Genomic DNA, 14,442 nt, shown 5'->3' with positions numbered 1-14,442 from the left:
TCTTCATCTTAAACCCTCCTATATATATTTACTCTGCTACTGCATTCCCCAGTTCTGTTCAGGCTCTCAGGAATAGGGCAACTCCCATGGCTTCAGATTTCGTAGGCTCTCAAACACAGTGTTACAGGAGTCAGTCTCTGTACTGATATTAGTACACACTTTCTAGAAGATTGTTCTGCCTCAAGTGAGAAACATTAACTGTTGAAGACATAAATAGTTAACTGCCATGAAAGATATGGGGTGTTCACTTTAAAAGGAAACACAAACTACAGACAAACATTGAGACTTTGCAGAAACAATTCTGATATATATTAAATGTGTATCTATCAATTCATTCATTACTAAAAATGTTGCATAAAAGCAGGGTCTTTGAGTTTACTAGTTCTTTCCAGTTGTTCTCTACCAGTATTCATTGTCTTTATGATTACAACATAATGGATGTTGAAATAATTTGTTGCAAATAAAGGATTATGACTTCAGGTGTATTTGCAACAGGATCAAATGAAGTTGAAAGAAAAGATCTGGTGGTTATGCAAATGATCATAGTAATAAAGCTTAGAAGGAAATGAAACGTGCACACTCGTAAACAGAATATTTTTAACATAATGTAGTTCAGTTTTTCCAGTGGAAAATTACTTGCTTTTAATTGTGTATAAATAGTATTGCATTGTTTCTGTTTTTTTAATAATGAAATGCTTACACGGGTGGTAGTAATGGTAATTTTAGAATTATGGAATCCATTTTACCTTTTTTTCCCCATAGTGTCAAAACCTACATGATTCAGAACACTTGACGTGGCTTATAGTGAATCATGTTCAAGATCTGATTAATCTGTCTCATGAGCCTCCAGTACAAGACTTTATTAGTGCTGTTCATAGGAATTCAGCAGCCAGCGGTCTCTTCATCCAGGCTATTCAGTCTCGGTGTGAGAACCTCGCAACTGTAAGTTTGACCTGAACCTTTTAGTAATGAAGTTTAGGCCTTTCTTGTTAACTGTATTTGGAAACACTTTGAGTGCTTTTTCCTTTCTGGGTCTTTTACAGCACCAAATGTGGTGTTGGTGCATAACTTATTATATGTATTACACTGGTGCAAAAGACAGCTCTTGGCATCTGAACTACATTGTGCTTAGTGCTGCTCAGACACACAGGTAGGTAGATGTGATTCTCCCCAAAGAGCTTACAACTAATACGAACTAATAAATACAAAGAAACTCTAGACATTGGGTAACTAAAAACTTTGTGTTCACTTCCCCACATGTTTACAACCCTTTGGAGAGAAATTAATTTATGATCTTAAGCCTCTTTATTTACAAACTCAAATTTTTCATCTTCATAGCCTTTCTGTTGCCTCACAGAGTGGAAACATATTTTGTCAGTTGCTGTGTTATAGATTAATCAAATCATAAATGCAACATGGATCTTGTTTATCTTCGAGGAGCCTCTGCACTGATGTGTATTCGCTACAAATTGTGCTCCTGAATGGAAACACACTAATTAAAAGGTGTAGAAGTAACTCTGTAAAAAGCATCCATGTTTGTTTCATAATTTGAGCATATTTGATATGGAAAGTATTAAGACTTTTTTGCCCAACTGCCAGTCCTGTAAATTCAACTGGGGTCAGTCAATCTACGTTCCTTCCTTGCTATGCATCATCACAAGTAATAAAGTTCTGAAATGCAAATTAAGTCCTTTGTGACATTTTTGCAGCATCTTTGCCTTCAGTGGCTGTGTGCAGATATTTGGAAATCAGTAGACGATTCTGCTGCTTATGCCTAAGAACAAGTAGGATTCAGTTCACCTCCATGTTGACCCTAACAAGACTAAAGAGTAATAAAAGAGCAATGCTGGTTTGTGCCCTCTTCCCTAATCCTACACTAATGGGTTGTGCATTCTCCATGAAGATTTCTGAACTTGTTGCTGTTTCCCTTGTCTGCATATTCATCTCTTTCAAGTCATAAGCAGGGGAAGGCTTCCTAGGAAGTAAGTTTATGTGCATATATTTGGGAGTGGAGGGAACTAAACAATACTAAAATTTATTTTAAGACAGATTCATTCACTCAAGTTTCTCTTTTAAAAGTGAACATTGGTGACAGCCGTGCTTTAATTGACAAGCTGTTTTACTAGACTTTTCACAAACTGCTTGAAAATTAAAATAAACAGAATTGAACACTTATCTTCTCTTTTTCTGCACCTCCTCATTCAAATCTCTAGTGGTGAAGTATCCCTTCTGTTCTTTATCAACCACATTATCTGCCACTATAATCTTACTCCTCTTATTCTCATTTTCTTACCTCACTTCTCCTCTACCTCTGCACAGGCGTTATCCCTTCCATGGTTAAGCATGCCTTTTTGTTGTCTCCCATCCTGAAAAACTCTGCAGATGCTATTTTCCTTTCCCAGTGCTCCTTTTAAGGTCTGCTTCATTTCCTTTTCACCTTAAATTCAAGCTGTCTGTAACTTTCAAAGCTCTTTAATTCCATCCCAGACCCTCTGTCTTCACTTTCTCCTACTACTACACTAACTCTTGCTCCCTAAATTCTGTGCCACTTCTAATCACATGGTTTGTTCATTCATCACTTCAGACTTCATGTCTTCTGTCTAGCTGCTTTGTACAATTGAACAGCACCCCAGTTACTGTTCACCAACCCCTGTTCTGCACTTCCTTAAATTTAAAAAAATAATTAAAAACCCACCTGCCCTCAAACCTGTTTAAATAGTAATTTTTACACAACATTCAATTAGTCGTCTGCTCTACTGTCTTTGTAACCACTGTTCCTTTAGTCTGTAAACTCTTAAGCGTTGGAACCAGTTGCTTGTTTAGCGCAATCCGTCTGTTGTTCCAGCACCTTTTATATTTAACTGTGTTACAGTATGTACAAAATAAATAAGATGAGAAAAAAAATGTAACAATTGTTTTTTCTAATATTTAGCCAACAACACTAAAGAAGACCCTGCAATGCTTAGAGGGCATTCATCTCAGCCAGTCTGGTGCTGTGTTAATGTTGTATGTGGACAAGCTTTTGTGTACTCCATTCCGTGTGCTGGCTCGCATGGTTGACACACTTGCTTGTCGTCGAGTAGAAATGCTTTTGGCTGCAACTTTCCAGGTAGGGGAAAAAAGTAAATATATGTCTCTAAATTAGAGTTGTTAATACTAGCAAATAATTGAATGTGATGTAAGTTAAAGCACATTTTAATTAGTTGACCGTGATGTTTAGTGCTGAGTGAAAAACAGAATGTCAGTTTGTGTTTAGCATGCATGTCTGAGTAATTCAGTTTCATCCTGTGTTATGGTCTCCAGATTGAGTAATAATTTTTACTTGCTCTTCTTAGTCTGTTAATATACATATGAATGGTTTTATTCATGTTGGTGCTTCATATCTATTGTTTTGTCACTGTTTTCTACAGAACAGCATTTCTCAGTTACCAGTTGAAGAACTGGATAGAATTCAGGAATATCTTCAAAACAGTGGATTAGCACCAAGGTAAAATATTAGTAATAGGTCCCTGTTGTCATAACATAGTATTGCATACTGTTGCAGACACAATGAGAACTCTTCCAATCTCAGAGAATTTCATCTTGGGTTACTTCTCGTATGCAAACATGTTCTGATCTGGCAGGCATTTCACCACCTGGCTAGCTGTGTGCTTTCTCCACAAGATCACAAGCATCCTCAATGTCCTTCCTTGCACAGATCCCTATCCTGCACATTTGTAAAGCATCAGGGGGTAGCTGTGTTAATCTGTATCCACAGAAACAGCAAGAAATCTGGTGGCACCTTAAAGACTAACAGATTTATTTGGGCATAAGCTTTTGTGGGTAAAAAACCACTTCAGATGCATGGAGTGAAAATTACAGATGCAGGCATTATTATACTGACACATGAAGAGAAGAGAGTTACCTCACAGGTGGAGAACCAGTGTTGACAGGGCCAATTCAATCAGTGTGGATGTAGTCCACTTCCAGTAATTGAGGAGGAGGTGTCAATTCCAGGAGAGGTAAAGTTGCTTTTGTAGTGAGCCAGCCACTCCCAGTCCCTATTCAAGCCCAAATTAATGGTGTTAGCTAACTATTGTAAAGTACTTTGGATATAACCGCTATATTAAAAAAAACCCCAATAATAAACGTTTTTATGTGCTACAAATAAAAGTACACAACTCATATTTTAATATCAGTAGTCTTACCTTTTTAGTGCAGTAGATGTGCCCTCTCCCCCAAGCTGGGGCTGGAAGGGAGGTGGGGGTCTCTCACCCACCACACCAGCCACAGAGCTGAGGCTGAGAAGGAGGGCCGTCTGTCCCCGGCAGCCGCAGCTCTGGAGCTGGGGAAAGTCGCCTCTTTCTCTGGCTGCCTCAGCTCTGCACATCCCAAATTCGCCCCCAGCCCCTCTTCTCATCCCACTTCCCCCTCCCATCTACCCCCTATTCTACCCAAGGCTAGCACCTCACCTTATATGTGCGTCTTTTCCAGGGTCCAGGCACCTAATTAGTGGAGCCATGCCTGTGCGGCTCCACTAATTAAGTGGGTGGCCCTTCATTCTCTCGTGTGTGGCTGTCCAGGTGCGCACCGTAGAGGGAACTATCCGCGAACCAAGTGAATGGAGCTCGCGGACCACTGGTGGTTCACGGACCACAGTTTGAGAACCTCTGCTGTAGTGCAATCTCCTTATTGTGAAAGTGCAACTTACAAATTTAGATTTATTTTTTTTGTTACATAACTGCACTCAAAAACAAAACAATGTAAAACTTTAGAGCCTACAAGTCCACTCAGTCCTACTTCTTGTTCAGCCAGTCACTAAGACAAACAAGTTTGTTTACATTCACGGGAGATAATGATGCCTGCTTCTTATTTACAATGTCACCTGAAAGTGAGAACAGGAATTCGCATGGCACTTTTTAGCTGGCATTGCAAAGTATTTACATGCCAGATAAGCTAAACATTTGTATGACCCTTCGTGCTTTGGCCACCATTCTGGAGGACATGCTTATGACACTCGTTAAGAAATAATGCATTAATTACATTTGTGACTGAACTCCTTGGGGGAGAATTGTATGTCTCCTGCTCTGTTTTACACTTGCATTCTGCCATATATTTCATGTTATAATAGTCTCAGATGATGACCCAGCATGTTGTTCGCTTGAAGAACACTTTCACTGCAGATTTGACAAAATGCAAAGCAGGTACTAATGTGAGATTTCTGAAGATAGCTAAAGTACTCGACCCAAGGTTTAAGAATCTGAAATGCCTTTCAAAATTTGAGAGGGACGAGGAGTGCAGCATGCTTTCAGAAGTCTTAAAAGAGCAACACTCTGATGCGGAAACTACAGAACCCGAACCACCAGAAAAGAAAAATAAGTTTTCTGCTGGTGACATCTGACTCAGGTGATGAAAATGAACATAAGTCAGTTTGCAGAACCCATCATCAACATGGACGCATGTCCTCTGGAATGGTGGTTGAAGCATGAAGGGACATATGAATCTGGCATATAAATATCTTGCAATGCCAGCTACAACAGTGCCATGTAAACACCTGTTCTCACTTTTAGGTAACACTGTAAAAAAGAAGCGCAGCATTATCTCCTGCACATGTAAACAAACTTGTTTGTCTGAGCGATTGGCTGAATAAGAAGTATGACTGAGTGGACTTGTAGGCTCTAAAGTTTGACATGGTTTTATTTTTGAGTGCAGTTATTTTTTTGTGCATAATTCTACTTTCATGATTGCACTACAGTACTTGTATTAAGTGAATTGAAAAATACTGTTTCTTTTATTTTTACAATACAAATATTTATAATAAAAATAAATAAAAAGTGAGCACTGTACACTTTGTATTTTGTGTTGAAATTGAAATCAATATATTTGAAAATGTGGAAAACATCAAAAAATATTTAAATAAATGGTAGTCTATTATTGTTTAACAGCGCAGTTAATTGCAGTTTTTTTTAATTGCTTGACAACCCTAATTAAAACCTAAATTAAAACCTGTTGGCAAAGGAACTGAAGGGCAGTTGAGGTTGCCCTGCCCTTTAAGCTCTTGGTTGAAGGCATGAGGATGCTCTGGGCACATACCCCAACAAACAAATGATGGTCAAAAGAATGTAAACTTGAGTTCACTGGGTGTATGCACACTAACAATGGAAAATGTGTATATATAGACAATACATCACAAAGAACCACAGTTACTGTAAGGTGAGTAACTGTTTATCTTCCTTCAAATTCAATTTGTGATAGGTAGCTGCTGGGGGACAATGTAGAAAAGTGGAAAAATTAGTTTTAGTGATAAGAGTGGAATATCAGTACCAGGTAATTAGCACAGGTATATTAAATGTTTGTAGCATAATGTAAAATAGGTATTCCTCATAAAAAAAAACTTTTGGTATTGGTTAACTTTATTTACAGAACATATTATCCTCGTCCTCTTTTAAAGAAATAAATAAATATAATTTTTTTTTTTTTGTGGGTAAAGGGGGATGGGACTCCAAAGCGTACTGAACTGTAAGGCATAATGCAATTCTGAATAAAAACTATTCTAAAATAAACAATGACTTTCAGTCAAATATATCTCTTTACTCCTGACCAACTTCTCAAGACAACTTGATTTGAAGGTAGTGTATTAAAATTTTGGATTAAATATATAACTCCTTGATCTCATGTAAAGCTCACTTGAAAAATTCACTCTCTCTGGCATGTTGAACTAGTAATTATCTTTCTTACTCTAAATACTTTTAGCAAATAATAGTTAGTATGTACCTTACCTGTATTTCCCATATCTTTCTCCTTTTAAAATTCAAATTTTCTGATGTGTGTATCTGTTTTCAGACACCAAAGACTTTACTCGCTATTGGACAGATTTCGTCTTACAGTAGCACCAGAAACTACTAGCCCTTCACCTTTGGTTACTTCACACCCACTGGATGGGGAAAACCAACCAGCCTTAGAGAATGTAATTCCAGACAAAGTAAGGCCATATTTAGAATATTTCATAGGAAAATACATCTGCTATCTGTGCTATAACAAGCTTTTCTATTAGTAAAAGATATCTATGAATGAAGCTTTTTTTAATCCCCATATAGTGCTCTGTGCACAAATCTGAATAATGTGGTAAATAAACATCAGCTGCCTATTTCTTCTTAAATTCTGCAGCTAACCAAATATCATGCACATACATTTATATCTAACTGTGATAAACTTGTCCATTTGCTACTTCAGAACTGTTCACTGGTTCCTTAAGAGACTTATAGGTACCATCTTTCTTATCTCTGACCACCTCGGTCTGTTCAGCAATCCTGTGTGCTCTTTCTTGCTTTGTGTTTTTCTTATTCTTGTTTACTAACCCCCTTATGCTTTGAAAGTTTTGCCTAGATGAGATGACACCTAATAGTCTCTTAGAGGACCTAATTTCAGTGCTTAAATTGAAATATATACAGCTCTGTGTCCACAGATAGAAATAGGCATGGTTAATCCAGTAATTCTGGATTGGCAAAGGGACAGTCTCTTTGAGAAGACTAATTAGTGGGTAAAACAAAATTGAACTATTTTCTAATTCTGTCAAAAGTAAATGTATAGTAAATTTCATTCTATTTATTTATTTATTTTAAAGGACTGGTATGTATCACTAGTCAGATCACAGTGCTGGGTCAGGTCAGACTCTGCACTGCTGGAAGGTGCAGAGCTGGTGAATAGGATACCTCAGCCTGAACTGAACTCCTTCATGACCAGTAAGGTAATGTCTCTCACAATGAGAAGAGGAGAATTTAAGATGACACTTGCTAAATATTTTAAAATTTTGAAGTGTCCCTATTCATATTACTGTTAATGACCAAATTAGACTGTTAAAAAGGAAATTAAAACTTCCTTAAATTTTATTTAGTTTTTGTTGACTTTTTGTCTTTTACTAAGTTTGGACAACTAAAATAGTACTTTGAGCTCCCAATTGAAAGGTGCTCTAGATAGCCAAGTGCATTAATTATTGTTAAGGCTGTGAGTCTGTCATGGACGTCATGGATTCTGTGACTCTCCAGGACCTCCATGACTTCGGCAGCAGCTGGTGCAGTGTAGCAGCGGCGCCTGGGGTCACTGCCCCCACCCCTCCTGAGCACCAGCAGTGTCCTGGGCCTTTTCCCCCTCCGTTCCCCCCGTCGAGCACCAGTAGAATCCCAGGCCACTGCCCCGTCCCCCCGCCCACACACACACACACACACAGAGCAATCAGTTAAAACTCACAGAAAACTCTAGTTTTATTCAAATTAGGTGCTGCAAATTTGGGACAGATGGCATTTTCCACACAAAATAAAGTTGGAATCCAATTTTAAGTATGAAACAGAACACAACCTTAACTATGGCAATCACAGTGGCTCTTCCATAATGTTGCTCTATTAATTTGCATAGTATTACCCAACTGCTTTAATTTCCTTTCTCCATGGAAATGTGTCCTTTCTAAACTTTTATGTACCATTTGTGATTTCAGGAGTTCAACTTAAGCTTGTTAGCTCCCTGTTTAAGTCTTGGCATGAACGAAATCTCAGAAGATCAAAAGAGCAGCCTCTTTGAAACTGCCCATAGGGTAACCCTAGACCATGTGTGTAACGTTGTTCAAAAACTTCCTGCCAGCCATCAAGTTTTTCAGCCATTGCAGCCAGTTGAGACTTCAGCCTATTGGAGCAAGCTAAGCGATATTTTTGGTAATACAAAATAAAGGTCTTATTCTCTTTATCATACTATATAACAATGTTGTCACAATAAGTCAGTTCTCTAATGGGATCAAAGATTCTCAGCAGTAAAATTTTGCCCAAAATTTTTTGTCTGTTAAAGAAAATGTTAACCATGATGATTTTTATTTCAAGCCTCTAGATTTTACCGTGACATTTTATTTTATAGGAGACACAATGGTGTATCAGACTGTGATGAAACTCTCTCGTGCACTGGCTCAGTATTTGTTATTACTCTCTAAATTACCAGCATCTCTCTGTATTCCACCTGACAAAGAGAGTGACATCCTGAAGTTTGTAGTAATGTCATTAGAGGTAAGAGGGTGAGTGTAATAAAAGGTGCAACAGAGTGTTTACAAATATGTTCCATTTCCCTCTAACTTTGAAGATTCAATGCGAGTTCTGCAGGTCTAGAAGCATTTCTGGGGTCTAGGTTTATGTATAAGCGTCAGTTTCCAATATTAGTTCATTCAGTGCTTACTCTTTTGTGTATATTCTACACATCAGTTAGAATTTAGCAGAGGATATGGGACAAGAAAAACTAATTTTTTTAAAAAAAAATTTTAAGGGAGACTTCTCACCGCAAAGTCTGGCTGAGGGACAGGAAGGTCTTGGCAGTTCGGAGAGTGGCACTGTGGGGCTTGTTGGGAAGATGAATAAACATGATAGTTTACTCAATATGGTGCTTATAATTTTTTTTTTCTAGTTGGAACTTTTTGAACTAGTGACATGCTAATTTAGTGTAACAAGAAAAATGAATTCTGCTAGTTTTGGTAGCTGCAAATATATGTAATTATGTGGATAAAAATAATTTGATCTCATATTTTTGCATATGGGGACAATTTGATATAATGGAAAACTTTTTCTTGTGCAGGCACTGTCATGGCATTTAATACATGAACAGATTCCACTAAGTGTAGATCTTCAAGCTGCTTTGGAATGCTGCTGCCTGACATTACAGCAACCTGGTCTCTGGAATTTGCTGGCTTCTGCAGTGTATGTGACACAGGCTTGCTCCCTAATTAATTGTGTCAGATTTATAATAGAGGCAGGTGAGTTAAATTTGCACAAATATGGGAGATGCTTCTGAATAAACCAGCAAACCTCACTGATCCTATGCTAAGAATCCTGAAGAAATGCAGAATTTTCTCTAACTGTCCTTAGAATTTTTTATTTTTCCAAATGTGTTTCCACCATGGAAGTTAACTTTTTATTTTTTATTTACCTTTGAACTTGTCAAATATCTTACCAATACAAGTGCTGCTTTGACAATATTGTATTGAAAGGATTAAAACTGAGAAATATAATTAAAAACCTATAATCAAAATGTTTCTCTGTATTTATCTAATTTAGTTGCAATTGAACCTGGAAACCAGCTTCTTAGTCCAGAAAGGAAGAAGAATACTTCAAAAGGGGTCAGTGGGGATGAAGTTGATTCAAATGTTCAAAGTAAGTAAACAGTGAAGTTCTAGTTTCCATGCAGTTTTACATAGTTTGTAGAAAATTTGCCAGATTTTCCTCCTTATTTCCAGTTTAAAGCAATTTAACTGACAGTGTGTCAATGGAACACTATTTGAAAAGTGTTATGAGAACCTTTAAGTTGCATAGTGTAAAAACTATTAACTTGTCATTTGAAGGGTGCACTGTATTGGGAATGAGTACAAGTCTGGGTGTGGGAAGAGGATTTACTGTGATGATATGGCTCATCTGACATTGAGACTCCACTTCAGTTGGTTAGAAATATGCTTATTGGAGTTTTTGTGTCCTCTTGCATCTTTAGATCTGTATGCGTTTTGTATATATTCACAATATTTTACACTGAACTTTTGTTTTTCTCTCAACTCAGAAGCAAAATATATTACAGCATCTTGTGAAATGGTGGCTGAACTGGTGGAGTGTTTACAGACTGTCTTGGCTTTGGGACATAAGAGAAACAACAGTATCCCAGCATTTCTCACTCCTGTCCTTAAGAACATAATCGTCAGCTTGGGTAGACTGCCTCTAGTAAACAGTTACACAAGAGTACCTCCCTTGGTACGTGCATTATGGTTTGTTTTCATAGTAGATGAAAAATACTGGCCATTTTTGGATAAAATGAATATAATAATTTGCTAGATCTTCAGTCTTTACACTCAGATTTGGTTGTCCCCTTTTGTCCTTTTTTTAGATAGCGCCTGGCGATACTAGCTGTAAAAATATTTTCAAATATGAATATCTTCTGTAATGTTTGGTTAGAATTATGGAATCCTTTGAGAGTTCTTTGTTTGTTTGAAACGGTTCCAGTAGTTAGAAAAAATCAGGACTCTTGGATTCTGTTCATATTTGCTGTTAGCTAACTGAACTGGGCAAGGTAGTTAGCCCTTCTAGTGCTTAGTTAATATACCTGTAAAATGGCTTGATAAATACTTCAGAGTTGCTGCAAGATTTCTTAATATTTTTAAAGGACTTTAAAATCCTCTGATTAAAAGTACGAAGCAGAATTATCAGAAGCGTTTTTAGCTGTTGTGGGGGAGAGTGTTTCTGAATCTGCATATACTGGTGTTTGACAACCTGGATGCCACAAAGTGTTGAGAGAAAATTTTTTTTTTTTTTTTTTCCTCTTGAGTCAAAAGTTTTTGTTCACTTTGTGCTTTTTTTTATGCTACCCTTTGCATGTGGAATACCTTCCCTTAATTTAGTCTGAGAGGCCACAACCTCTCCTTCAAATCCTTCCCTCCAAAGCATTTACATTGTACTGTCAACTAATAGTGGGTAGGTAAAGGGCTTATTTTAAAAGTATCTGATTTCTATGAAGGATTGGGGGAGAGTGGTGGTGTTTGACTTTTATAATCTGTCTTTTGGGGCAAAGAGTTAGTTATACGGGAGTCCTCGGACTTATGAAACAGTTCGTTCCTCAGAATTGCATTGTAAGTCGAAATCGCTTTTCCCATGGAATCAATGGTGTGAAGGGGGGATTGGTTCCTGAACCAAGGCTTGATGCGCTATTTTTTACCACAATAACCCAGATTTTTGTGCTAAATGAATGCTAGATGACTAATGTTGCAACATCAATGTATTTACTTGTCACTCTATTTTGTAAGCAGCATTCAAATCAACACACAAACTCACATATGCTGCTCTGAATGCCGGCAACACAGGCTCAGAAAGCCAGGGAGAAGGGCACAGCCAATCACTCTTCAGGCTTTCTGATTGGCTGAGCTTAGGGCTAGGAGCCAATCAAAAACAAGTGGCAACCCTATCTGGCAACAAGCTACCCCTCTGCCTCGAAGCCAATCAGAAATGACCCCTTCTAGCTCCATACCAGTATAGCGCAACCAGGAAGTATGTCAAGCAAACTTTATGCAAATGGGGCGCCATAAGGGCGAAACAAGCATCATAGGGATGAAACAGGCAGTCAGTTGAAAAGTGTCGTAAGTGGTGTCTGACGTAAATTGGGCATCATAAGTCCGAGGACTCCCTGTATTTGGAAAGCACTTTGCACATTGTTGGCACCACTGTAATCCAGATTAATAATGTGAGATTTGTCTGATGTCAGTTTGGTGTGTGAAACATGGAACTTCCAAGTTTTACTTATTTCCATTAAATTTAACATCTCATTTTAAAATGCTGCATTAGGGGGAGTAAGGTTGCATTGATTTTTGGGTCCTCTGAGACTAGATGGGCTTCTAGCCATTAAATATAGGTTTTGTGCATAATGTCTTAATAACACAGTTCAGGTTTTAAGGCAAACATGGAATCCTTTAAATGTCAAAGTAATTTAATTGGTTATTACAAGTCACTACCTCTTTCTTTTTACTGGCCTAGTGTCAGTACTATGCACTATTACTCAGGTAGACCAAATTCATAATTGATCTAATAACTTCTGAAACTCAGTCCAGTGTGGAGAGAGAGAGAGATGTGCTGTATGGTCTCTAAGTGAAGAGTTTGGGATTTACCACATTCAGATAGATACTTCTGAAATGATGTAAGGGTAGAAAAAAACCTTGGCTTTTTTATTTACCAAAAGTTTCACTCTCTGACAACTTTCAGTAAAGGGGAAGAAGGATAATAAGTCTGTTACTAGAAACGGTCACAAAAAAAAGTTTTTAAACGCTTTTTAGTAACAAGATTATCCACTTGTTTTTGTTACTGTTGGAAGAGTTGAGTGATTTTCATTGAGTTATTAGCAGGTTGTGTAACACATGCTTAAAATACCATGAAAAAGACTGTCAAGTATGTAGTAGGCACATAAAAGTACTGTTTGAATTTAGAATCTTTTTACAAATCCATTGTGCATTAGGATGGATTATCTTTACTATTGGTATCTCGCTATTTTTAATTCCAAATGTGATGATCATAGCTGTTAGATTAATATAGCATTTACTATTTTAAAATAATTAGTATCCTTTTTATATTCCAACAGGTCTGGAAACTAGGCTGGTCACCAAAACCTGCAGGTGATTTTGGCACAGCTTTTCCAGAAATCCCTGTAGAATTTCTTCAAGAAAAAGAAATCTTTAAAGAGTTCATCTATCGCATTAATACACTGGGTAGGTAGACAACATGTTTTCAAATACTTATTCTTTCTAGCTATCAGAAGTATGTAAATTCATCGTTTGGAATGTATATCCGGGAACAACCTATGTTTATGATAGACCATCACTGTTTACTCAAATGTGTTGGAGGACAGAAAGAAATCTGGATAAGTGGTGGGACATTTTTAGTGTCTTTGATACATGATGGAGGACTTGACCTTGTGTCAGATACGTAACTTTTGAGTATATGAGCTTCAGATAAACTATGTTTGATTATAAAAGCAAAAATGAAGTACAGTAAAATAGGAAAACCTTACTCTGGGTTGAAACTAAATCAAAATATCCTGTGATCATGATTTCGTCTTTCCCTTTTGGAGAGCAGGGTTCAAATACTGCTTAATTCCCGAACTAAAATGAATGCACTGGTCTCTTTCTAATTGGGGGTGAGGGAGCGAGGTGGGGGGGTATGTATGTATGTATGTATATCAGTGTTATGAAAAAAACACCCAAACAATTAAGTTTTGGTACTTCACTGACTATCATTCTCTGTGCAGAAGTGGAATAGTGGGTATTGCAGAGCAGGATAGAATTACTGTAATTCAGTGAGCACTAAATTGAGCTCAGAATTGTAATACATAGCTCTTTCTTAGCTAGTACATTTATTCTTAAGGTGAAAGCATTACAACATATTAAAACAAGAAAAGAACCTGCACACTGCTAATAAGCTTACTGGCCCACGTGAATGTGAAAGTGTCGTCTTTAATCTGTCCTCCTATAACCGGGGATCAGCAGATAAAGGGTCCCCTCCTCACAGCATAGCTTCCAAAGTGTGAGTTTTGAAGTAGGAAACTTGCATTCTTCTTCGAGTGCTGTCCCTGTGGGTGCTCCACTGTATGTGTCGGTGCATCCCGGCATCATTGACCAGAGACTTTTGGTACCAGTGCCAAAGCCAGAGCTAGGAGAGAGAGTGATCTGAGACTAAAAATGATTTTGATGGAAAAATCTCTTACTCCTCCATCAGATAGTAATAAGAACCAGAGAGAAGACTCTCCAGGAACCTCGTCCCTGGATAGGGAAAGCACCCTAACCTCCAGAAAATCGAGGAAAAGGGATGCCTCACCCTTGCAGAAAGAGCTGTTAGAGAGAAAACTGTCTCTGGCAAGATCATTACCCTTGGCGCTGGTGGCTAGCAGGGTTAGAACGTTGGATGCTCTGGG

The 14,442-nt window shown here is 37.8% G+C and overlaps 1 protein-coding gene across 1 annotated transcript in view; it reads left to right on the top strand.

The window, feature by feature from the left end:
* Positions 1-14,442, top strand: part of HTT (huntingtin) — a 181,156-nt gene that overhangs the window by 122,707 nt on the left and 44,007 nt on the right. The window contains exons 43-53 of the mRNA XM_074951777.1: positions 763-942; positions 2,933-3,109; positions 3,411-3,487; positions 6,823-6,961; positions 7,604-7,726; positions 8,471-8,684; positions 8,881-9,026; positions 9,586-9,763; positions 10,065-10,160; positions 10,558-10,745; positions 13,114-13,240. Coding sequence (XP_074807878.1) covers positions 763-942; positions 2,933-3,109; positions 3,411-3,487; positions 6,823-6,961; positions 7,604-7,726; positions 8,471-8,684; positions 8,881-9,026; positions 9,586-9,763; positions 10,065-10,160; positions 10,558-10,745; positions 13,114-13,240 — 1,645 coding nt within the window. The remainder of the gene's footprint in view (positions 1-762; positions 943-2,932; positions 3,110-3,410; positions 3,488-6,822; positions 6,962-7,603; positions 7,727-8,470; positions 8,685-8,880; positions 9,027-9,585; positions 9,764-10,064; positions 10,161-10,557; positions 10,746-13,113; positions 13,241-14,442) is intronic.

This window comes from Natator depressus, chromosome 4, assembly GCF_965152275.1.
Source record: "Natator depressus isolate rNatDep1 chromosome 4, rNatDep2.hap1, whole genome shotgun sequence".
NCBI lineage: Eukaryota > Metazoa > Chordata > Testudines > Cheloniidae > Natator > Natator depressus.
The sequence above is the reverse complement of the archived record's forward strand: the minus strand, read 5'-3'. Positions and strand labels throughout refer to the sequence as shown.